At 41.3% G+C, this 26,729-nt stretch overlaps 1 protein-coding gene across 3 annotated transcripts; it reads right to left on the reverse strand.

Annotated features, from left to right (window-relative positions):
* Window positions 1-26,016, reverse strand: Tubgcp5 (tubulin gamma complex component 5). Of its 3 annotated transcripts, none has more exons than XM_090321380.1 (23): window positions 25,781-26,016; window positions 24,227-24,280; window positions 24,033-24,141; window positions 22,680-22,776; window positions 21,912-21,991; window positions 21,352-21,487; window positions 20,226-20,340; window positions 19,068-19,157; window positions 17,961-18,054; window positions 16,439-16,685; window positions 15,885-16,087; window positions 13,405-13,520; window positions 12,092-12,360; window positions 10,495-10,693; window positions 9,397-9,585; window positions 8,490-8,672; window positions 7,089-7,173; window positions 6,870-6,990; window positions 5,771-5,949; window positions 4,194-4,319; window positions 3,534-3,622; window positions 2,042-2,142; window positions 1-525 (listed from the first exon to the last, which is right to left on the reverse strand). In XM_090321380.1, exons 1-23 carry the CDS (start codon window positions 25,927-25,929, stop codon window positions 479-481), a joined length of 3,078 nt encoding a protein of 1,025 aa, XP_090177506.1. In that variant the 5' UTR covers window positions 25,930-26,016; the 3' UTR covers window positions 1-478. The 3 variants fall into 3 exon arrangements, with proteins under 3 accessions (XP_090177506.1, XP_090177505.1, XP_090177507.1); XM_090321379.1 differs by having other exon boundaries at window positions 20,226-20,343; window positions 25,781-26,015; XM_090321381.1 differs by lacking the exons at window positions 24,033-24,141; window positions 24,227-24,280; window positions 25,781-26,016 and having other exon boundaries at window positions 20,226-20,343; window positions 22,684-22,721.
* Window positions 26,017-26,729: the final 713 nt, after the last annotated feature.

Genomic DNA, 26,729 nt, shown 5'->3' on the forward strand with positions numbered 1-26,729 from the left:
TTTTTAATAACACATTTTCCAAATATAATTTACATTTCAGAGTTATCAATATCATGACTCTATAGCTTAAAAAACTAGAAAGAATAAACACTTTCTTTTTACACTTTGTATTATTTATATAACTTACACACACAACCTTGTATACTCCCATTTATCTCCAGAGAAAACTTCAACCCATTGGTCTAGACTGTGAACTACAGTGTGGTCTAGTGGTGGAGGGCTTGCCTAGCATGCACGAAGCCCTGGGTTGGAGTCCTCGGTGCCACATACACAGAAAAAGCTGGAAATGGCGCTGTGGCTTAAGTGGCAGAGAGCTAGCCTTGAGCAAAAAGTGTCCAAGGACAGTGCCCAGGCCCTGAGTTCAAGCTCCACGATTGGCAAAAAAAAAAAAAAAAGAACCAAAAAGATTCTTCCCAGCTGCTCAGGATGGAAATGTACACAAACGTAGATGGCATCTGAAGTATGTCATTTACAATATTTAACTTTGTTCCATGCCAGCCATGAGTGACAGGGCTAGAGATTCCACTGTGGAAAGAACAAAACGTGGGGTTATAAAATAGGTTTACCAATGGTTTACAATATTTGAATAAGATGGTAAAGTGTGGTTAGAATTTCAAATACTGATTTTTTTTTTTTTTGCATGTGTGTACCACTATTAGGGCTTGAATTCAAGGCCTAGATGCTATTATCCCTTTGCTATTTTCCTTCAGGCTGCACTCTACCATTTGAGCCACACCTCCACCTCTAGTTCTCTAGTAGTTAATGGGAGATAAGGATCTCATAGACTTTTCTGCTCAGGTTGGCTTCAAACGGTCATCCTCAGATCTCAGCAACTAGCATTACAGATGTGAGTCACTCGCATCTGAGTCCAAAACTGGTATTTTTAATGTATAATAGAACTATCTTCAGTTGTTCATTATAAATAAATGAGGTTTATTTCTATTTCGGACATTTCTAATTTGGAAAGTTTTTTTTTAAGGCATTTTACCCAATAAATAAAACTTGTGTCCACAAGGCAGAAAGCCTTGCCTCACCCGCATGCAGCCACCATGGACCAGTGGCACTAGTGTTTCCTCTTGCACAGGCAGGAACAGCCATTTCTAATGTTTATTGCTCAAAGCACGTATATTACAATTAGAATATGCACAAATAGGCAGAGATACTATTTTTTTTTTAAAGAGAGATGCTCCTTGGTTCTGTTTCCAGACTAACAGATCTCTCTCTCCATGACTCATCTGCAGATCTCCCCCGTGTACTGCACACTGTGTTCTGAGGTATCAAGTCCACATTTCCTTGTGACAGGCAGACTGGGGAGTTTAAAAACTGCTTAAGAAGAAAACAGAAACTGCAACCCCCTATCTTTTAGAAAGGAATAGTTACAAAGCCTGCACATACGCCAGACGCTAGTGGCTCCATATGTAATTCTAGCTACTCAGGAGGCTGAGATCTGAGGATTGTGGTTATAAGCCATCACAGGGAGACAAAGCCAAGATACTCTTATCTCCTGTCTCCAATTAACCAGCAAAAAGCAGAAGTGGAGCTGTGGCTTACGTGGTAGAGCACCAGCCTTAAGCAAAAAAGTCAAGTATGATCATGAGGCCATGAGTAAAAGAGCTCAGGGATAGTACCGAAGCTGCAAATTCCAACCCATATGACTGACAAAAAGAGAAAGAAACAGAGAGAGAGAGAGAGAGAGAGAGAGAGAGAGAGAGAGAGAGAGAGAGAGAGAGAGAGAGAGAGAGAGAGAGAGAGAGGAAGAGAGACTCTGAGACTATACAACGAAAGTACAGGGACAAATCTATCCAGTATTTCAGGTATAAGAATACATCCCCATAATCAATTATCTGAGTGGTCTATATTAGAAATTCACCAATAAAACTTGTGTTTTGGAAAAGCAATGCAAAGCACTACACAGTTGCTAAAGGATTTCTCATTCTAGCAATGGTGAAAATTTATAGTTCTTCTAGGTCAATACCAAACAATGACACAGACTTAGCTACAAGAAAACCAAAACACCATCACCTTGAAACAGTGTACTTACAGTGGGGAAAAGATCCTCTGCAGACTGCTTTGTTTAAAATGGTTACAAGAAACATGTGGCAGTTTTTAAAATCAGACTCCATTTTCTCTATAGATTCCATTCTAGGAGAGAAAATAAATTTCAATTTACATTAAGCATATAAAAATCCATAGGCAGGCTAGAAAGTTCTCTAGTCATTTAGGATGTATTTTGGTTTAATTGTTTAGGTCTAAACATTATATAGTAAGTTGTGAAATGTCCTGTTTTAATTTGCAATTCATTCGTTTGAGTCAGGGTGTTGGTATATTAACTGAAGTGGACTTTGAACTGGTGATCCTCCAGCCTTACCCTTGTGTGTGTGTGCGCGCGTGTGTGTGTGTGTGTGTGTGTGTGCGTCCTTTGCTTGAATTTAGGGACCGGGTGCTGTCTCTGAGCATTTTTTGCGTTCCACCTCTTGGGTCACAGCGCCATTTCTGGGGGTTTTTTTGGAGATAAGAGTCTCATGGACCTTACTGCCCAGGCTGGCTTTGAACTGCAATGTTCAGATTTCAGCCTGCTGAATAGTTAGGATTATAGGATGTATCACTGGTGCCCAGCATTTCATCTTATCATAAGATAGAAAAATTCCAATTCTAACAAAAGATTCAGAGAATACAAAATGCTTTTACCAGCTACAAAATATAAGAAGACCGAACATATTCCCTTTTCTTTACATGGTTCCATTTCTTTCTTTCTTTTTTTTTTGGCCAGTCCTAGGGCTTGAACTCAGGGCCTGAGCACTGTTCTTGGGCTTCTTCCTCAAAGGTAGCACTCTGCCACTTGAGCCACAGCACCACTTTGGTGTTTTCTATGTATGTGGTACCGAGGAATCCAACACGGTCTTTGGGCATGTGAGGCAAGCACTCTACCACTGGGCCAAACTCCTGACCCCATAGTTCTGTTTCTATTTTATCTGTGAAGAACATCCAAATATTATAAAACTCTAAAATATGAAATTACTAAAAACATAATTTTCCTTTTTGGAAGTACTGGGATTTGAACTCAGGGCTCTGAACTTGCTAGGCAGGTGTTCCATTGCTTGAACTATGCCTACAGCCTTTCGGTGTAGGTTCAGTCTTGACTGTGTCCTGGGCTGGCCTAGACTAGATCTTTCTATTCATGCCTCCCACGTAGCCAGGATGACAGGCCAAGTGCCACCCAACCCAGCTTTTTATTGGCTGAAATCATTTTGCTCTGGTGCACCTCAAAGTGCGGTCCTCCTGAGCCTAGACTTACAAGCATGAGTGGTCATGGGAGGCCTGCCCCCCAACCTTCTTTAGCTTTAGTTACTCTTCAGTAGGCTCTCAAGCCCGACACTACTGCACTAGATTTCCATCTCTCAAACTCACTTTTTAAATTCTTAAGGACATGGTATGTGATATAGTGCCATGATAAAGAGGGGACTCTGTGAATTAAGTCTGTCAGGAGGAAAGCTGAAATAGCCACCGTGCAGATAATCACAAAACATACTTACTGCCAAGCTCCCAGGCCTGCCTGCCAGCCTTCTGCAAACATCAGCGCCAAGTTCAACACCTTCATGATTGCTTCTTTCACAAAGCTAACCTAGAGACCAAAGTCAGGGGCAGAGCAAAGATTCTATCACTGTGTGGAAGGTGACATCAAACATATGTGACTTAGTCACAAGACAAGCTTATTATTGTGGTGATCTCATTCCATCCATAAGAAAGGACATTGGACCCCAAACCAAGTGAACTTGGGATACAGCCCTACTCTTGTGGTGTCCAGAATACGAGGCACTGACTAGCAATGCAGTAAACCTGAAAGACAGATCCCAACCCACCTGGGCCATTTGGTTACCCCCATAAGCTGGGAAGAGCAGCTGGTATGGCTGGCATGCTAAGTTTCCACACTGTGCAGGTGCATGTGTCCACAGATCACTTGTACTCTTTACTTCACAGCTATTAACCCAGTTACACCTGAGTGCAACTGCAGTGCACAATACACGAGTAACACAGCTCTCACATGGTGCTCAGCTATAATTCACAGTGGTAGGGTCTATGAGGTCTTTACTAACACAAGATTGTGGAGGATAAGAGCTTAGTAATTCAAAACTCCAAAACAGGCATTCCCACTCGCCTTTCATTCCTTACCAGACTTGTGACAGCTGCCATACCTTTTCTCTCAGGAGACATCGGTCGTGGATGGTGGACAAGTATCTATAGTGAATTTTAATCAACTGATCTAAATCCTTGGCTTCTTCGACTTGATGCTGAAACTCCAGCCCTGTACTATGGAGAATCTTGAAAAGGAAAAACAAAAAGGTTATTTAGTACACATTTTTGGAGGCATGGGTGCTGCATACAAAGCGTCCATTCAGCTTCTTCTGCGCCTGTCAAAGTTTTCTTTCAATAACCACACTCCTCTCTAAAGGCTGACCGGTTATCTAGATGACAGCAGGGGTGGTCCTCGAGGCAGCCACGTGCACAATGCATGCACACACATGTTTACGCTAACAGACTGCCTGGCAAGAGGAGGGAAGGCCATCTCATCACAGAGAAAACGCACTGCTTTTAGAGAAATATTAGATACATTTGTTGAAAATATAAGATACCCGTTTTTATAACTGCAGCGAATTTGTTTTTGCAAGCTCTACATTTCATACAGTTTTTATCCCTTTCTAATAGGAATTTAACTGTACTTCAATGCAATTCAGCCTGAGGTTAAGCTCCCATTTAATTATTACTGCTACTACACTACTTCAGCCACACCTTCTTCTGGTTCTTTTGATGGCTAACTGGACCTAAAGAGCCTCATATTTATCAATGCTGCTTGGGTACAGACTCCAATCCTTTGATTCAGCCTCCTGAGTAGCTAAGATTACAGGAGTGAGCCACCAGTGACAATCCATTTCTCCTTCCTTTTTTTTTTTTAAGGCAATTTTTACACTTCAAATGAACTCCTTTTCTATGGTACTGAAACCTTATTGTACAACTATTTAGTAAATAAATGTATTTAAAAAAGAGAATGGCAGTTTCACTTATTTTTTAGGGAATTACTTATTGTTTTAAAAATATGGCTGTGCTCACCTCCCACACAGCCTTGACTGAAGATTTCCGGTGTTCCTACTAAAGCCAAGTTCTGGGGATACCTATCAGCATGGATGGAGTTTCACTGGCCATTCAAGGCTTCTGGCATGTATACTTTGAGAAAGCATGGTCTTTGGAAACATATGTGCTACTATGTTTAAAAAACACTTCCCAAGTATAGTAAGTCACTGAGACAAAGGCATTGCATATTTTCTCACATGTGGAAGTTAAAAGCCGGAAGTAGAGCTGCGGCAACATGGGTAAAATATTATTGGTGAACAAAGGCTTAGGGATATTTTTATAAAAATGAAAACCCCATGGGGTCAGGAGTTTGGTCTAGTGGTCAAGTGCTTGCTTAGTTGCAAGAAGATTCCAGTTCAATTCCTCGGTACTATCTACATAGAAAAGCTGGAAGTGGTGCTCTGGCTCAAGTGGTAGAGCTCTAGCCTTGAGGAAAGCCCAAGGACAATGTTCAGGCCTTGAGTTCAGTCCCCCGGACTGGCAAAGCAAACAAACAACAATAACAAAAAAAAAAAGCCCCCAAAAAACCCCACTGCCAGGTTACTTCGTGAGACCCTTTTATATTTGTTAACATATGCTTGGTGGTTTTCTATAGGAACTACCCACAGAAGGTACAGAGCTGAGGTACGGAGAGGACACCAACCCTGGTCATGATGTAGTTGTGTAAACTGTTCACAAAATGCATGAGCTTCACTCTTAAGAGGAACATGCGATGGATCTGCTGTCTCACTGGTTCCTTCTGCTGGCCAATTTGAGCAACTGTGTCTTGTTCACGTAGGAGGTCCTCTTTAACTTGGGGTTTCTCTGCAGTATTGGCTAGCTCTACAAGATTCAAAGAGCAAAATGGGTGGAAAGGCAATTGACTCAAACTTCAGTGCAACATTACATGAGTAAAGAGTTCTAAGCGATCTGGCATCTGCTCGGCTCGGGGCATTTTGACCATGTCTTATGTGGGACCCAACCATAGTGCTTTAGCAGATCAAGGGTCAGAAAATCTTTGTGTCAATTTTGCCAACACTGCTGTGAAACATGTACAAGTCCTGCTGACTTTGCATAAAACTTTTGTATAATCAGATTTTTTGTAGGTTGTGGAACTTGAACTCAGGGCCTGGGGGCTATCCCTGAGCTGATTTGCTCAAGGCTAGCACTCTACCACTTTGAGCCACTTGTGGTTTTCTGGGGGCTAACTGGAGTCTTACTGCCTTTCCTGCTGTCTTTGAACTATGATCCTCGGATCTCAGTTTCCTGAGTAGATAGGCTTACAGTTGTGAGCTACTAACACCTGGCTCAAGAAGTTTTTGGGGTTAGTTTCTAATAAATTCTTCCATTTCAGATCTATTTTACATACAACATCTTGATGTTTCATTTACATACTTAAGGTCTACAAAACTGTTGTTAACTTTTTTAACTTTAAAAGTTTTTAAAATGTCTGGGCACTGGCAGCTCATTGCTTATAATGCTAGTTACTTAGGAGGCTGAGATTTGAGGATCAAGGTTTGAAGCTAGCAGGATAAGAAAGTCTGTGAACTCTTACCTCCAATAAACCAGCAAAAAAACCAGAAGTGTAGCTATGGTTTAAGTGACACGATGTTGCTCTTGAGCAAACAAAAGCTAAAAGCACCTAAACCCTGAGTTCAGGCCTCAGTACCAGCACCAAAAATCCCTAACCCTCAAACCCATATCCACTAGCCTCTCCATGCCATGGCTAAACTAGGATTTACCTATTGAAAACAAAATCTTACCACCAAACAGTAAAACATCCAGACTATATTTTGCCCATTTTATTTGCAACAGCAGAAGAAACACCTGATTATAAATCTTCTGACATTCCAAACTTATCACAATATCTACAGGCCATGGAACCTGTGAAAACAAGAGAAATCAGATTCAGAAGTGCCCTAGTCCTTGCATGACTGGTTTAGGTGGCAAACAATGTCCAGATAAGGACTATCAGGTCTTACCTTATAGCTCAGGGTCAGGCCATCTAAGATATGGACTGGTAACTTCTTCTTAGCTGTGTCAACATTTTCAAAAGATATAGACAGACTAAATAAAGAAGTGTCAGTTTTAATTTGTGACAGTATTTCACTCGTATAAAAATTATCTTTTAATAAACAACTGAGTGGTAGAGCATGAGAGAGGCCCTGGGTTCAATTTTGAGCTCAGATAACAAAACAACAAAATATGTAACACTTATTTGCATAACATGCTCAAGAAAAGATATTGCATATTTTGTAAAATGTGAGTATAACATATTTATATTTTCCAGCATCTATTCTAGAGTAGAAAGCAGGTTTTAGAAACAAAGGCAAAGAAAGTTTCTTCTTTTTTGTTGTTCATATTTCTATACACCAGGAATTACTCAGGTACATTAAGTATCCTGTTTTCTCTTGGATCTAAAACTATACTGTTGGTGGCATTGAAACAAGACATGACTCTCCAGAAGATGATGCTTAGATGTTCACTGTGCAATCTGTGTGTGCATATGTGTACGCATGCAGGTACTGGGGCTTGAGCTCAGGGCCTTGCATTCTCACTTGAATTCTTTTCTCATCTAGTGGTACTCTACCACTTGAGCCATATCTTCACTTCTGGATTTTTGCTGGTTAATTGGAGACAAGTTTTTCACAGGCCTTTCTGCCCAGGTAGCTTCAAACCTCGACCCTCAGATCTCAGCCTTCTGAGTAGCTAGCATTACAGGTGTGAGCCACCAACGCCCAGCTTCCCACCATGGAGTTAACTAGAGAGGAAGGGCCAGTATGTGATTATGAATTAGTCAACTCAGGCACTCAGTCAGAATAATCACTTAATAGCCTTCTATATTCACTAGGTGGTCTTATATATAAGTAGTCTAAGATGTTTTCCATTTTATTTTTGTTTTGAGACAAGATCTCACAAAGCTTCCCAGGCTGGCCTCAATCTCCTGAGCTCTACCTCCTAACAGGCGGGATGACAAGTGCACAACACCTTATCCGATGTAATCAATTAAGATCATAAAGTTATAGGTTCCTGCTTGGCTCAGCATATGGCTTACTGTACACTATTATTATTATTGGTGACAATTTGAACACATAGCCTTGTTAACATGCATTCTCTCATTTCAGTCATATCCCCAGCCCTTACTGCTTTATTTTTCAGACACAATCTTGTCCTTTTGCCTGGAATGGGTGCCATCCTACCTCTACTCTCTGAATTCAGGATTACCACCATGACCAGATTGTCTTTTTGGATTTCTCATCACCTTTTTCTCATCATTTTTGATGAGAATTCTCTCTCTCCCAAGCTGCTGAGATTATTGGTGTGAGCCACCCGGCTGGCCCTGTTCTAAAGTACTTACAATGAAAGGTACCTCCCATACATACCGTGCACTGTCTTCAGGATAGCGCTGACCTACTGCTTCTTGGAGTTGAACATTTAGAAAAGACACATTCTGCCAGGTTTCCTTTTCTCTTATTTTATCAAAAATTGAAGTGTAGAAGTCATACATGGTGTCTCCACCTTCCATTAAGAAAAAATTCCTCATGGCCTGCAAGTACTCTATCAACCTGAATGGACAGAGTGAGAAAAAGTCTTTTAAGCTTGTCAAGCAGGGTTCTCAGCCAGAATCAGATCTGTGCGCTGCCACAGTGAAGAGCACAGGTATGTTTGACATTTACTAAAACTGGAAATATCACCAGCTCTTAAAAATTTCTTTCACTAAGTGTATAGCATATGCTTTAATAACCAGAAAAAAATAACTTATCTTTTTCTAACCTTACAGAGACCCAAGCAAAATCATAACAAAGAAAAAGATAGAAATGGATCCAATCCCATCATCTATGGTAAATTTTCACGGCTAATTTTTGTCAATATGTCATTTGTCACTCTTTTTTTTTCTTCCTTTTTTTGGGTTGGTCTTGGGGCTTGACCTCAGGGCTTGGGCCCTGTCCTTGAGCTTTGTCCCTCAAGGCTAGTGCTCTACCACTGTGAGCAATAGCTCTACTTCTCCTTTTCCGGTGATTAATTGGAGATAGAGAATATCATGGGCTTTCATGCTCAGGCTGGTTTCAAATTGTGATCCTCAGATCTCAGCCTCCTAATTAGCTAAGATTACAGGCTTGAGTTACCTGTGCCCAGTCTAATAATTAATAATTTAATATTAATATTCAACATAATTTTGCAGAATGCTCTAGGTATGATACACACACACACACACACACACACACACAAATCCTACTGCTTCTAAAGTCAAATACTGATTATTTCCCAAACTAAATTACACTTCTTTACCTGTAATCTTTTTTTAGAGTTTGCATGAGATTTCCACAGCAATGTAGATATTGCTTATCAATATGAGGATAGAGGCAAGACCTCAGTGTCAATTCAAAAGTCTGGCATGTCACAGACTCTGAAGATCTATCCACACATACATCACCACCAGCAAATTTCTCATGAAAGTCGCTCTGCTCCAAATACAACCTTTAAGATAAAAACAAGATGTTTTGTTGTTGTTGTTGTTAACACAGGTTGTGGGGCTTGGACTCAGGACCTGGGCACTGTCCCAGTCTAGAACAAGGCTAGCAGCACTCTACCACCTGACCCACAGCACCACTTCCAGCTTTTAATGGTGGATTAGAGATAAAGAGTCTCACAGACTTTTGTGCTTAGGCTGGCTTTAAACCATGATCCTCACATCTGAGCCTCCTGAGTAGCCAGGATTACAGGCTGTGAACCACCAATGCCTCATTTGTGATTCATGACTCTATGAGCTACTGTCAACAGAAGTATCTTCAATCAAAAGTAGAGTCCATTTTTGCCTTTAGTCTTAAAATTACCATTATTACAGAAAAGGAAACCTCCCTCCCTGCATCATCTTTTCAGAGTCACTGCTGCACTTAGGGTGTTAAGAGTTGGCCCTTCTATTACAGCTGCACCGAGAGTGCTGGCCATTAGACAGTAGACAACGGGCACCAGGTGGCACCAATAGCTTTCGAGGATAAGGCTAAGAGGTTTAAATCAACTCAATCCCCAGGCACGTGCATGGCCAGACTTCTAGAAGAACATTCTAGACAAGCAAGAGCATTCCTAGGAACACAGACACAGACTATAAGCCCAAGTTTTATAACTTGCCAAAAACAAAAAAAAACAAAAAACCCCACCACCACCAAGGAGTAGACAATGCCATAGATGTGAACTAGATAAACACAGTATCTTTTTGTATTCTGCTAATTAAAGATAGGGCTGTCATAACTGGGTCCAGGTGGCTCATAGCTATAGTCCTTGCTACTCAGGAGGTTGAGATCTGAAGATTATGGTTTCCTGCCAGCCCAGGCAGGAAAGTCCATAGGAAGCCACCCAGCACACAGAGATCTGAGTGACTCTCATCACCTTGCAAAGTTAACCGCTAGCAGTGGGTCTTGGATGTCATCCAGCTCCAGATGCCGTTCAGCAATGGACTGCATTTTCGTTAGGTTCTTTGTGGCTGCCTGTGGCTCCATAAGGACCTGCGGGGTAGAATCTTCTCCACGTCGAAGACGTGTCTGTACAGATTCTAGGAAGAGGGTATGCAAGCTTTTTCGTTCTGCATCTAAAACATAAACAGCTAGGGTGAATTACATTCTTGCTAAGTCACACTAATGAACTCTGAGCAAGTTCAATTTCACCTGGTATTTTTTCTCTTGATCTATGAACATCTATCTCTGCTTCTTTACCCTTAACAGTGCAACAAAATTAGCCATTTCAGATCCTCTGCCAACTGCAAAGTTCATGGTTAATTACAACATACAACCACATTTTATTATGAACAGTTAATCCCAGAGGAATAATACTTGAAAGTTGTAACCCTTCTGCACTATAATACAACATACAAGAGTCAAATTTCATTGGAAAACACTGCCCAGGAAATGTACCCAGTCCAAAAAAAAATATTCCACAAAGAAAAAAATATAGACAAGGTAACTCATATGAGGATCCATAGTCCTCAAGAACTAAACACTGTACCACAGTAAGCAATGCAGAATGCAGAGAATCAGAGTAGGTCAATAGCTGTGTACATATGACCGTATTGGATTACGCTAATTGACGTGAACTGCAGGATATGGAAACAAGAGATTTTTCATTGTGATTGTTGTTTTTAATGTGCTATGTGAAGTTATTTCTTTTTGATTGTTTGTTTCCCCTCCCACCTTAGGATTTGTCCCCTGTTGTCATTGTATCTGCTTTTGGTACCTGGTGTATTGTACATTTATTTGAATTAGGAAAGGGGAAAAATGAAAAGATGAGACAAAGAAAGTGTGAACCAGTGTAACAGAGAAAATCACAAGACAATATATTGGAAATGAATTTTACAACTGGGAGTGTTAGGAGGGTTGGAAAGTGGAAAAAAATGTGCGTGGGGGGGAGCAACATTTGAGAAGAAATGTACACGCTGCCATACATAACTGTAGCCCTTCTGTACATTACTCTGACAATAAAATTAAAATTAAAAAAAGGACTAGTCAAAATGAACAAAACAACCAAAAAAAAGTGCATGTAGAACTCACTGTTGTCTTTCCAAATACATCACTAAAAGTGTCCAGTGAAAATAATCTTTTTGGTATGTGTGTGTTTGTATGTGTGCACAGTGTGTGCCAGTTTTAGGGCTTGAAGCCAGGGCCTCAAGCCCTCATTTGCTTTTTTCTGCGCAAGACTAGCACACTTGAAACACACCTCTACTTTGCACTTTTTGCTCCTTAACTTCTCTTCCCAGCTGGTTTTGAACCTTGATCCTCAGATCTCTCCTAAGCAGCTGGGAGTATAGCAATGAGCTACCAGCACCTGGAGATATTTGTTTTTTCTTCAATCCAAAGCAGAATGTTTACTCATTTAACAATGGTGATACTTTCCACCAAAACAACACTCTTCCACCACCTTCAAACTACAAACAGCGCTTCAGGATGACAATGGGAGAGGCAATGGCCAAGGGAAACACAGGAGAGCAGGTTACCTCTGGCTGCCGCCTGGCACACAGTACTCTCTGCACACCTCAGATTCTTCAGAAGCTGCATCGACTTGCCAGCCATGATGATCTGCTTCAGGACAGGCTTGAGGAAAGACACCATGGTGTGTTGCCTACTGGAGGGGCCCTGGTCACTGCCAGAACTCGCACTAGCATTGTCACTCATTTTTTCTTCATTTTCTGTCTTTTCTGAGACACTGTACAATGTGTAAGTTGCATACCAGAAGTCTCTGTGGTTTACTGGGACATTTTTGTTTCTACAGGGATTCAAAAGAATTATAAATTATGTCTTACTTTCCTTAAATATAACAGCATACCTGGTGCTAGCTGCATTATGTTGTTTAAATATTATAAAACATAGCATTAGCAATTACTAGTAAGATGAAGCCATTTTCAGGCTCAACAGAGTGGTGACTGTAGTTTAACACAGGAAAAGTATTACTGATATAAATGTTGAATGGCACAAGTAAAAAGGATTTTCTGAACTGGAACTCAACAAAATACAACAAACTTGGTCTTCTTCAGAAGCAGAATAAAAGTTTTCCATTTTCACATCTCTTATGAAAGTGATTTCTAGGTTCTTCTATCTTTTTACTCCCATACAAATTCATTTTTGTTTCTTTGGTTTGTTTTCTGGTACTGGAGGTTGAATCTAGGGCTTTGTGCATGCTAAGCTTTACCACTGAGCCACTCCAAGATTAATAACTGGCTCGTTTGTAACAGTGAAATCATGGCCACTCTTCACCTTAGAAGCATAGTCAGAATCTCATTTCCACAACAATCCTCATATGAGATTGACAAAACAGGACCTATTAACAAATGTAAGCTTTGGCTGAAGGCAGGCCAGTATCCATACGAGTCTTATCTAGGCTGTAAGGACTTAACATGTTTGTCCACTGCAGTTTTATGATTTTGTTCAGAAAAAAAAAAAAATCAATGAAGCTGGGCTCTGGTGGCTCACACCTGTAATCCTAGCTACTCAGTAGGTTGAGCTCTGAGGATCATGGTTCAAAGCCAACCCAGGTAGTAAAGTCCATAGGACTTTTATCTTAGTAAAAAGATGGAGAAGTGGAGGTGTGGTTCAAGAAGTAGAGCTCTACTTTGAGTGAAAAACCTTAGGTACAGTATGCCAGGCCCCGAGTTCAAGCCTAGTATTGTCATAAAACAAAAAATGCAATAGGGAATGCTTGTGCTACTTTGACAACACAGCTCTGGCATCTGATCTTTGCCATCAGTGCCATGTGCAACTAAAGAAAGCTTTCGCTTTTGGTATGTTATACCCCACCAGTGATGGCAGCTACCTCTGTATGATGAACTCCTTGGCGTTGTCCCACAGGTGGCCGTGTACAATCCACTCATCCACAGTCTGAAGGTAGGGCCGCACTGTTTCTACCCACAGGGAGAACAGGAGGGACACCTAAGGACAAGAAGCATGGCCTGTGCTCACAAATCCAGGCCCAGGATCATACAAGGTTTAAACTTTTCCAAAATACCTTTAAAAAACTGATGGGGCATCAGTGCCTCATACCCATAACCCTGGGCTACTTAGGAGGCTGAGATCTGAGGACTGCAGTTCAAATCCAGCTGGTGCAAGAAAGTTCATGAGACTCTTATCTCCAATTAACCACCAAAAAAGCCAAAGATAAAACTGTGGTTCAAGAGGCAGAACACTATCCTTGTGCACAAAATATCAGGGCTAGGAGCCAGGCCTTGAGTTAACCCCTCCCCTCAAAAAAAATCCCTGATTGGATTTGTATACATTTTTGAAACTAATAAGCAATTAAAGTCCCCAAAATATATACTCTAAGGCACTATGAAAGCCTGTCTATTGCTATCTATTCCTATGAGAATCCGCCTAAGAGTGAAATTCACAGAAACTGTAGATACAACATGGCACAACACAAGCAGATGGTGACAATTGCACTTTCTACACAATCACACACACACACACACACACACACACACACACACACACACACACACACACACTTCATTCTCTTATTCTTCCCAGTAGGAAAAGTATTCATAGAGAAACCAAGCTCGGGGCCGGGAGTGTGGCCTAGTGGTAGAATGCTTGCCTAGCATGCACGAAGAGCCGGGTTCAATTCCTCGGTACCACACACAGAAAAGCGGTGCTGTGGCTCAAGTGGTAGAGCTCTAGCCTTGAGAAAGCCCAAAGACGGTGCCCAGGCCCAGAGTTCAAGCCCCAGGACTTGTAAAAGAAAAAAAAGAAAGAAACCAAGCTCTATTATCCTCAAGTGTAATACTAAAATGATGAGAAGAAATTATACAACAGCAGAAATAAACCTAGAAATTGCACCTGAATAAACCTATACCTTTCTACATTATAGATCAGAGCTGTGGGTTTTTTGTTTGATTGGTTGGTTTTTTTTTTTTTGTACTAAGGGCCTTACTCAGGGCTTTGCACATAGGCAAGCACCCTACCACCAGAACCACATCTCCAGCCCTATGTTATTTTGGGGACAGGGCCTAAATCATATTCCCTATTTACACATCCTGTGTAGCTGGGAAGACATGCTTATCACCATGCCCAGTTATTGGCTGAAATAGGGATGGGGGTTTCTCTAAAACTTTTTTTTTTCCTGTCAGTCCTAGGGCTTGAACTCAAGGCGTGAGCACTGTCCTTGGGCTTTCCTCAAGGTTTGAGTTCTACCACATGAGCCACAACACCACTTCTGGCTTTTTTCTAAGTATGTGGTAGCGAGAAGTCGAATCCAGGTCTTTGTGCATGCTAGGAAAGCACTCTACCACTAGGCCAAACTCCCGGCCCTCTCTAAAACTATTAACTTGGATTTCCTTCCAACTGTGATCCATCCTCCTAATCTCCCCCTCCTGTGTGGCTGAGATTACAACTGTGCGTCAATGTGCCAGGCACTGATTTTGCATTTTTAAAATATGTAATATAAACTTTGCTATCTTAAACTATTTTTTGAGAAGACTTTGAGGCTGGATTCAAATTTGCAATCCTCAAGCTTCAGCCTCCCAAGCACTGGATTGCAAGCATTCACATCACATATATTACCACCTTAACTATTTTTAATTACACATTTACTGAACCTGTACTTAAATTCAATCACACTGTTGTAAAAAAGATTCCCAGAATTTTTTTTTTGGTGATGTAACACCAAAACTCTGCAACTATTAAACAACTCCCCAAGCCCCTTCCCCAAGGCACCACTGGTGGTTATTTACCCTCTTTCTATTAATGTGATTGGGTTAGATGCCTCATACTATGGACTATGTTTTTATTATGGACAGGGCTATTGCAAATATTATATTAACCAGATATTTTTCCTTGCTTTATCCTACCTCATGTTTCTAGTAATCTTGGCAATTAGTGATAGCTTCTTGTCATCTTAAATTTGGAAATTTAAAAATTTAAAGCTGAATAACTGGCTTGATACACCATGAATTAAAACATCATTTAGCTGGGTACTGCCGGTTGACTCCTGTAATGCTAGACAATTAGGGGGCTGATATCTGAGGATCACAATTCAAATCCAGACTCTCATCTCCAGTTAACCAGCAAAAGGCTGGAAGTGAAGCTGTGGCTCAAATGGCAGAGCACTAGCCTTGAGCAAAAACAAAAAACAAAAAACCAAACACAAACCTAGTAGATAGTGCCAGGCTCTGGGTACAAGCCTCCAGATGGGCACAAAAAAAACCCAAAACAAAGACCTCAGCTATTTAACAGAGAACTAAAACAGATTATCTACCACTTTTTGGCATGCATGTTAGACCAGGCAAAGGTCCCACATACTGTTTGTTCAGATGCTTCTCCAACACTGTCATATTCAAGAATGGCCTTGTACAGGGTATTGAGCAGGTGAGATGCCCGAACTACATTCCGTGTGTCCGGTGGCACTTCCGCTACTCCAGTACTGAACACCTTGTGCAGAACCTTGAGCTGAGCCAATCGAGGCGACAACTTGTCCACTACTATTGCAAGAGTGACTGTGGTATCTGTAAGCATCGAGAAACCAAACTCAAAAGCAAGGAAAAACATACATTGTAAATGGGACATAAATACCCACTACGCTAAGCCACTCCTTTATCTAACAAAATGGGGGGTGGTAGGTTCTATCTCACATCACGAGGAGTTCATTGTTGGTAGCGTGTGAGGGAACAGATAAACAATGCTGAATACAAATTTATTCATCTGTATCTCCTTGGAGAGCAACATGGCCAAAGCTAGTAAACTGTCATATGCGATCACATGCTCTGACCAGCAATTTTATTATGCATAATTAATGAAATGTATGACTGGCTGTGCCTGCAGCTCTGTTATTAACAAATTAAAGAACATATAAATACCATTATTGATGATGCATTTCTCAATCTCTGTAAGTTCCTCCTTGAAACTAATGAAGTATTTGTACAGTGCCCACATAAAAGCCTGATAGGTTCTGAAGGGAGCTTCAGTGCACTTCTTAGGTACAGAACCCCCTCCAGGTAATAGGCTTTCAGAGCTGTGTCCCATGACTTCATCAATAAACTCCTGGAGTCGAAACACAACCTGGCCATACTCTGCTATTTGTTCCAGCACAGACTGTAAACAGCTCTACAAACAGAAGCAAACAGTAGTTACTTAACACACCTTGGGGCTTAAACTCTGAGCCTAGACAACCTCCCTTGGCTTTTTTGCTCAAGACTAGAGCTCTTATCGTTTGGTGCACATCTCTACTTCTGGCTTTTTAGTGGTTAGTTGGAGATAAGAGTCTCATGGGCTTCCCTGTGCTGGGTAGCTTTGAACCATGATCCTCAGAGCTTAGTTTCATGATTAGCCAGGCACTGGTGGCCTGGCTTACTGACTGCTTTAAAACAGCGTTTAGTGGACTACAATGATAAATATTTATTTTTGTGCACACAAAACTTGAACTCAGTACCTCACATGCTTCTGAGGACCTAGGATTATAGGTGTAAGTCAATGGCGACCAGCTGGACCTCATGTTCTCCCTTGGCTTTTTCACTCAAGGCTAGCACTCTACCACTTCAGCCACACCTCTACTTCCAGCTTTTAGTTGCTTAATTAGGAGATAAGAATCTCATGAATTTTTCTGCTCAGGTTGGCTTTGAACCATGATCCTCACATCAAAGTCTCTTGTGCAGGATTACAGGTGTGAGCCACTTGAATATTTACTTCTTTATTCAGTTAGTATGAATTTCTACATAATATGGCATTTTATAGTATACTTAATATACACATATATTAAGTAAAATCTATAGGCAAATTAATTATACAGCTTTGCCAGGGCAGAATAAAGAGGAAAAAATAAAGAAAACAGAATATAAATCAAAATTAGTTACAAACAATATTAAAATAATCATCTAGCTGAAGCTCACGCCTGTCATCTTAGCTACTCAGGAGGCTGAGATGTGAGGATCAGGGTTCATAGCCAACCCAGGCAGAAAAGTCCATGAAACTCTTATCTCTAATTAGCCACCAGAAAACTGGAAGTATTGTTATGGCTCAAAGTGGCAGAGCACTAGGCCTTGAGCAAAAAAGCTCAGGGACAGCACCCTGGTTCTAAGCTCAAGCCCCACAACCAAAAAAAAACTAAGCATGTATATACACTTTAATCTTACTTTTTAGATCTTAACTGTAATCAACAATTCAATATTGCAAACATTATAAATGTTCTAAAGCTATATTGGCTTGGTTTATATAACTATTATTTGGCTTAATCCTCTAACTTATCATAATTTCTGTATCTACCTATGAGTGGTTTTAGGAAGGGTGGGGTCTACATGTTATTATATGAATACAATGCATCATGAACAGTGTTATCCTTTCTATTATTCCCCCATTTTAATTAAGCTACAATAAGTGACTTACATGTGTCAAATGAGTTACTACAATATTGTTTCTCACAGTGACTTTCCCATCTGTCAATTGAAATATAAAGAGCTTTTTCACTCCTGAAAGTAACCTGAAATGAAATGGAAAAACTGAATGTGCTTTATGTTTAGAAAGATAGTTACTGTAGTATGCTTAAAAGATTTTATTGATGACTCAGAATTGGGAAACAAAAGAAGTAGTATGACAATGATTTTACATTATCAAGATCCTTCATTCTCATCTTAGAGAGCAGTCTGAAACTGTCAAAGCTCTTCCTCCACTGAAATATACTTAATGGCTCAAAGAGAACTTTTTTTTACTAGAATACTCATGGTTGGTGCTCTACCATTTAAGAGCTATGCTTGCAGTTTAGGTTTTCAGCTAGTTAACTGAAGATGAGTTTTGTGACCTTTTCTTCCTAGGGTGACTTTGAACTGGTCCTCAGATCTCATCCTCCAGAGCAGTTAGGGCTCAGGTGTGGGCCACCATGCCCAGCTAATACATCTCTCAGCCTGTCAGAACGTCAATAGCACAATTCATGATAAGAACATGGGGACTCAGGGATTCAGACCTAACGATGCCACCTGATGTTATACTGACTCCCAAACTCAGGCACCAGAGCAGGCTCTTACCGATACACTCTCTCTAGTAAAAGCAGTCAGCAGCAATCTTGTTTTGAATTGGTATTTAAAAAATGGCTGGGTACCAGTGGCTCACACCTGGAATCCTAGCTACTCAGGAGGTTTAGATCTGAAGATGGCAGTTCAAAACCAGTCTGAACAGCAAAGTTCATAAGACTTATCTACAGAATAAGTGGGAAGGTGCCAAGTTTGAATAAAAAAGCCAAGTGTGAGACCAAGGGTCTGAGACTCCAAGTCCCAGCACTGTCCCAAAACTGACAGTCTAATTCAATAAAAGCATATACTAAATTATGTAAAAAGTAAGTAGATTAAAACCTCCTAATCTCCATGGTCAAATAAAGTCATTGCTAATGGTCTATTTCAAGTTGCATGTAGAAAACCCCTCAACACTTTACCTTACAAAAAAGTTTTACTTTTCACCAATAAAGCCATTCAGATTAGTAATGGGATTAGCAGACCTTACCACAGGGTTTCCCGAATAACTTGCGTCTCAGTAACAAAAATCCTGTCTTCTGGAAAATACAGGGGATCACTGCTATACAAGTGCTGCTCCCTATTAGAAGCAAATATCAAATGTCAATGGAGAAGTCTCTACATAGGTAAAACCGTCTCTATGAATATATGCTTTGTCTTTCTCTAGTACCAGTCCTGGGGCTTGAACTGAGGACAATAGGCTTTTTCTTGGCTTCTTCACTCAAAACTGGCACTTTATCACTTCAATCGCACCTCCACTTCCAATGTTTTGTTAGTTAATCGGAGATAAACATTTCTTGGCTTTCTGCCTGGTTTGGTTTTGAACCTCGATCAGCCTCCGGAGGAGTTAGGATTACAGGTGTGAGCCACTGAAGCCTGGTAATGCAATGTGTTTTTTGTTTTGTTTTGTTTTTGACAGTCCTGGGGCTTGAACTCAGGGCCTGAGCACTGTCCTTAGGCTTTCTCAAAGCTAGAGCTCTACAATTTGAGCCACAGCACCGCTTCCGGCTTTTTCTATGTATGTGGTATTGAGGAATCAAACCCAGGTCTTGGTGCTTTCTAGGCTAGCACTCTACTCCTAGGCCCATGCAATGTGTTTTTATAATGAATGTACTAAAATAAATCAAATAATGGCAATACATACAAATCAATTCACACTGAAAATAAACACAAAAAAATCAGCATAAATAACTTATTTTAAATAATAAGTAAGATTTTTCCAGGTGGCTAGACCTTAGCCTAGTAATGATAAAGCACTTGCCAGGTATCCACAGGGCCTTGGATTAGATTCCTCAATGTGGAGAAACGTGCGTGTGCATGTTAGAACGATTCCCAAGCTGGGTGCTGGTGGCTCATGCCTATAATCCCATCTAAGATCTAAAAACTGTGGTTTGAAGCCAACCTATGCCGAAAAAGCCTGTGAGACTCTTATCTCCAATTTACCAGCAAAAAGCCAGAGGTGGAGTTCTGGCTTTACTAGTAGAGTGCTAACCTTGAGGGAAAACATTAAAGGATAGTGCCTAGACTCTTGAGCTCAAGTCCTAATACTGACACATACACAGATAAAAAAAATTCAAAAATTCCTAGTTACCATATGAGACACCAAAATTTCTCCTATGTTTACAGTGAATGAAGTTTAGCTTCTTACCAGACAGCAGCTAGATTGGAATGCAAATGTAAGCTATGTGGAATCCTTGAGGGCCTGGTTATCCAGTACTGTCGGATCACATGCTGTTCCAGCCAGCTTCTGTCATCTGGCTCTTCTGCTGGAAGTGGAATAAGCACAAATAATAATAGTGCATTAGTGACCTTTTTTTGGGGGGGGGGTGAAGTACTGGGGATTAATCTCAGAGTCCTGTACTTTCTGGGTATGAGCTATGACCCCCAAATCCTTTGTGCTTTGGTTATCTTTAGTAGGGTGTTGAATCTATTCCTGAGCCAGTCTAAACTATTATTCTCATATTTATATGTTTTCTCTGTAGCTGGGATGACAGGTGTATGACACCATCCTAGTGTTTTATTGGTTGAGATGAGGTCTCTTGAATATTTTTTTTCCATGCTGGCCTTGAACAGTGATTCTAATGATCCCTGCCTCCTGAATAGCCAGGATTCAGGCAGGAACCATGGTTACCTGGTTAGTACAAGGAATTATTTATTTTTTGCACAATGCAGCTAAGAGTACAGGTACGAGTCACTGGTGTCCAGCTTTGTGTTTTTTCTTTTTTAAAGTGTCATCTATAAGTGTTAGTTAAGATTCATTTTCTCTCTCTCTTTTTTTTTTGCCAGTCCCAGAGCCTGAACTCAGAGCCTGAGCACTGTCCTTGGGCTTTCTCAAGGCTAGAGCTCTACCACTTGAGCCACAGCACCATTTCCAGCTTTTTCTATGTATGTGGTACCGAGGATTTGATCCTGGCTCTTCATACAAGGACTCTACCACTAAGCCAAACTCCCAGCCACTAAGATTCTTTTTTTTTTTTTTTTTTTGCCAGTCCTGGGCCTTGAACTCAGGGCCTGAGCTCAGTCCTTGGGCTTCTCAAGGCTAGAGCTCTACCACTTGAGCCACACAGCACCACTTCTGGCTTTTTTCTATGTATGTGGTATATACATAGATGTTCATGCTTGCTAAGCAAGCACTCTACCACTAGGCCAAACTCCTGGCCTAAGATTCATTTTAAGAACAGCAGACTTCCTGACCAATGGAACCTCAAAACCTAGTTTTTCTGCAGGTAATTCCTGTCAAAGAAAACCCTAGCATCTGACCTCATCCATGATACCTTTCCAGCTGACTTGAGGTCCTACTTTTCTGTTCTGATCTTGTTCTTCCAATGGGGTCCTGTCGACCTGGATCCCAGAGTCCTCTCTGCTCAAGGGCTGCTGGGCATCTTCATCATCACTGTCTTCAGACCAATTCTGATTTAGAAAGGAAAAGGACTTACAACTAGAGCAATTTTGGTCTAAACATTAAGAGAATTTCAAACAAAAAGCAAAAACTTTCAAGCAACACAGATAGAAAAACAAAAGCTAAATGAACCCTTTCCTAAATCTCTTGAAAGTTAAGGAAGAGAAAAATTGGGGGGTGGCAAACATTCCAAGATCGCTGCTCCTTAAGGGTAGATAAGTTACTAGTGTTCACTCAGCCTGGTTTAACTTCCTAAAACAAATGATAATGGTGCAGAATTTTAATAGCACTTTCAAAATAAACTCAAGATTAGCATTTACTCTAGCTTATTCCTGTTTTAGCTAAAATACCCCAGAGAAGGATGACTCATGAAAATGGTCCATTATCATCTGTGCATGAATCTGTATTTTCAATTGAGAAATCATCACTACTTACTGGTGTGTCTATGTCTGGACCGAGATCAACTTCTTCCCCTTCCATCAAGTATTTTCCCCAGTCAAAATCATCTTTCTTTTCTAAAATGTAACAGAAGAAACCCATCAGCTTCATTATAAATATCTGAAAAACACACCAAAACTATAAGAAAAAACTGAAACAAAAAAGTCAAAATAAAATACACTTAAAGTAAAAGTTCAGCACTCTACCACTTGAGCCATAGCACCACTTCTGGCTTCTTCTGTGTATGTGGTACCAATGAATCAAATATGGGTCTTCGTGCTTGCTAGGCAAGTACTCTACTACTAGGCCACACTCCCAGCCACTTTGCTTTTAATTACAGAAGGCAGTTTAACTTACAAAGTCAAAACTTACATTTCATGTAAAAATTTGTCATTGCATTCAAAGCAACAGGTATAATCAAATTTCATAGGTTCTTCAAAGTTTTAATAAAATTTCAGTGTCTAACAATTATGAAATAAGGCAATAAAGGTAATTTTTTTTTGAGCCACTTCCAGGGCTTGAATTCATAAGCTTTTTTTTTTTCAGTGCTGGCACTCTACCACTTGAGCCACAGCTTCATTTTCTGACTTTTTTCCTTTTATGATGATTAATTAGAGATAATAGTCTCACAGACTTTCCTGTCAGACCCAGTTCCAAACTGTGCTCCTCAGATCTCAGTCTCCTGAGCTAGGATGACAGCTGTGAGCCACTAGCACACAACTTCAATTTGTCATTTCTTATCCATGAAACTATCTGGTAACATACCCACTTCTTTATCTTTTGGTGTTTCCACATAATTGCTGTTTGAAGGAGAATCAGACAGACACAGGAGGAGCGATAGTATGGAGTAATGTGCTTCTGTCTTTAAAAAAAAAAAAAAAAGTGAAGAACATGAATTACCAAGGTAAGGGTTTCCAAAATTACAATGAATAAAGACAACCCCATGACATTTCCATCCTTGATGGAACAAATTTCCTGGTCTGAGAAAACTCGAGTTATGCCAAAATAAGTCCTATTCTTGAAACACTTTTCTCAGCTTGGAATGTTTACATGCAAGGAACTGCAAAGCCACATAAAGCTTGAGTTTCAGATTTCTTTTCCTTCCTTTTTTAAATACTGGGGTTTGAGCTCATGGCATAATACTTCCTAGGCAGGCATTGCACCACATGAGCCATGACTCCAGCCCTGAGTTCTGTATTTGTTTGTATTTATTTATTTATTTTCATTGTTTGTGAGGGTTGGACTTGGGCATTGTCCGGAGCTTTTCAGTTCAGGGCTAGCACTCTACCACTTGAGCCACAGTGCCACTTCTGGTTTACTGGTAGTTAATTGGAAATAAGAGTCTCGCAGACTTTCATGCCCGGGCTGGCTTTGAACCGTGATCCTCAAATCTCAGCCTCCTGAGCAGCTAGGATTACAGGTGTGAGTCACTGGCACCCAGCTTTGAGTTCTGCATTTCTAACAAATATAAGACCTGAGGAGGTGATGACAACTATAATGTCTTTGAAATAAGACATAATGCTAAAAATGGATTATTCTCCTGTGGCAATATTTATCCTGAAGATTAAACATGTCCAAAGGTTTGATATACATCTACTATGTATTTTGTTTATCTAGTGACATTTAGGCTTTTTCCATTCTTGGCTATTACCAATTTATGTCACTTCACAATTATGAGAGTTTATCTGCATGATAAATTCCTAAAAAGTGAAATGCTAAGCTAAAGATCAGCACTTAGAATTTTGTGCATTTAGCACAAAAATTGCACTATATATTTGTAAAGAACATAAAGTTACCTGTTGGCTATACTTGTTACTAACCAGGTGATGAACATTTTAATCTCAGTTTCTTTTATTTGTATTTATCTCATGGACAGGTTGGAACTTTTTCTTTAGCTTAAAAGTTCTAATTATCCTTTAATGAAAACTATTTTATGCTGTCCCTAAGGCTTTCCACAATCTCAATATGTTCTGGTTTTCATTTACAGTGATCCTCACACGTCTTTCCTGTTCATGAAAAGTAATACTAAAATAAAACAATTGCTTTAATATTAACAGAAACAGTTGATCAGAGTGAAAAGAGTTAAGTACACAATGGAGCTCATAACTGAAGGCCTACCTTTACTTCCTCTACACTGGGAAGGGATGCATTTAGAAATACTTCTGTTAATCTCTTCCAACTAGCAGCTTTGCTGAGATCAGAATGAATGATGAATTTTTCATAAATTCTAAAATATAAAAACATCAGCAAAAGACCCTTAAGAAAATATACATATTTGTGAATATGTACATACACACACAGCACTGACTTACCCTTCTATAGTCTTTTCTATTTTGTGGCTGTTGACATCTAAGAAACGATGAAATCTAAAGAGATAAAATGGAATTTTTATGTTATTTTTTTTCTTTTTGAAGATTCTAGGGTTTGAACACAGGACCTTGTGCTTTTGCTCAATTTGCACACTACTACTGAAGTCACACCTCCAATCCTTTGGGATCATTGTCATACAACTTAATATGCTCACCTTGTAGCTCTCCATACCCTTCCCTCCGCCATGTACTCTGTGCTTGGCCCAACATTTTCAGAGTGCACCTCTCCCCAATTACTTCTATCACCAGGCAGCCACAGCATCGCTATGTCTCAGACTACTCAGTTTTAATGCTGGTTCTGGAGCTTGAACTCAGGGTGTGGGTGCTGTTCCTGAGCTTTTGTTCTCAAGACTACTCAGCTAGCTTTCTGGCAGTTATTTAGAGATAAAAGCCTCAAGGGCTTTCCTACCTGGGAAAAGTGCCCATGGGATCCTAAGGTCTCAGTCTCCTCAGTAGCTACGATTACAGGTATGGGCCATGACCATGTAGCACACTTTCTTTTTTTTTTTAACTAGTCCTGAAGCTTAAACTCAGGCCCTGAACATTGTCCTTGGGCTTTCTCAAGGCTCTACCACTTGAGCCACAGCACCACTTCTGGCTTTTTTCTATGTTGTGGTACCGAGGAACTGAATCCTGGTCCTAGGCAAGCACTTTTACCACCAGGCCTAACTCCTGGCCCCTATTTTTTTTTTAATGTTTTAAGTATATGGAATATTTAAACGTTCCATAACTGGTATTGTCCAAGAAAAACATCTCTAATTCCATTTAAATTATCTATCTATAAAAACTACTAAAGAGGGCCGGGAGTTTGGCCTAGTGGTAAAGTGCTTGCCTAGCATGCACGAAGACCCGGGTTCGATTCCTCGGTACCACATACATAGAAAAAAGCCAGAAGTGGTGCTGAGGCTCAAGTGGTAGAGCTCTAGCCTTGAGAAAGTCCAAGGACAGTGCTCAGGCCCTGAGCTCAAGCCCAGGAGTGGTAAAAAAACACAAAAAAACCCTACTAAAGAACCTGTATTAGAATCTGTAATAAGTGACAGCATAAAATGTGCCAGTGACTAGTCTAAGTTACGCTGTCGCTGGAAAAGAAAAACAGTAAACAGACAAAACTAGCCAGTATGTTATGCACGCATTTTGTGGACATTTTTAAGAGGACACTGGAGCTGTGCAGAGGGAGAAGAGTTTTAGATAGGGTGTGATCCTGCTCCTGCTCTAAAAATGCACTTATTAACAAGTGACTTTAGCTAGGTCAAGTGGCAGGCGTAGATCTACTGTCCACCAACCGATAACTGGCGGCTCGGCGGCAGCCGCAGCAGCTTTGGCAGCAGCTTTGGCAGCAGCGGCGGGTCCGGGTCCGGCGGGAGCCAGACAGCCCGCCGCCCCGCCCGCCCCGCCCCGCCGACCCCGCCTCGGGCCCGCGCGCGGCCCGGGACTCCGGGGCTCCGGGGCTCCGGCGCTCCAGGCCCCCCAGCCAGGCCAGCGTGCCGCGCCCCACACCTGAAATTGGACCAGGCGAAGTTGAGGGCCAGCTGGAAGTTGGGGTCCGCCTCGTCCTGAAGGCCAGTGAGACGCCGGATAAGCTCGCGCACGTCGCGGTCCTGCTGCCGGTCCAGGCGGCTCCCCGACCGCCCCGGCCAGGAGGACATGCCGTCCAGCGCCCGCAGTTCTCAAGTCACCGCGGAGCCGCGGCCCTTCTCGCGAGCTTTCGGGGTTTGGCGGTGTGAAGACCCGGGAGCCTTTCTCGCGACAGTGGGTGGGGCCTCAGCGCCGCTCCGAGCCGCACCTTCCCGAGGTGGGGCGTGTTCTCGCGAGAGTTTGAGCAGCTTTGCGGCTCTTCCTTTGGTTATTCGGGTCTCAGGCTTGCAATGGCAGGGCTGAGGGTGTGACTCCTGCCCAACAAGCGCGAGGCCCTGAGTTCCAACTTCAGTACGACCGAAAACCCAAACAAATCCCTCCTGGATTAGACAAGGTTATGACTTACACACTCGCAGGTTTAAAACGGACAGAAACAGCCTAGCTGGCAAAGAAGGTCACGCAAGGCCCGTTCAGGAGGGGCCCGGGCAAAAGAACCAGGCCTGGCCCAAAAGCCTTCGCTAAATCAAGTGCTCCGAAGGCATTTCTTAGTTATGGTTTATAGGTAATGCATTTATAGTGCATCTTACTGGCCAAGGACACGTGCACACGCAGCTCCCACAGATATAAAAGAAGTATGTGCGTGAGTACACCTCAGGAGTAAGTATCTAGTGAAGAACCTGCATAACCGCATGCCCTGCGCCTTCCTGTACCCTAACAAGCACGGCCACCCATTACTTCTCCACTAATTACTCCACAGACGAATTTGTGGCATGAACTCTTAGGGGCAAAATCTCACAACGCAGCTTTGTCCTCGCAGCCAGTGACTGTTTTGCACCCATCCAGGATCGATCCGCTTTTCCCATTTTTGTCG

The sequence above is a fragment of the Megascapheus bottae genome, chromosome 30, assembly GCF_031878675.1.
Source record: "Megascapheus bottae isolate mThoBot1 chromosome 30, mThoBot2.hap1, whole genome shotgun sequence".
NCBI lineage: Eukaryota > Metazoa > Chordata > Mammalia > Rodentia > Geomyidae > Megascapheus > Megascapheus bottae.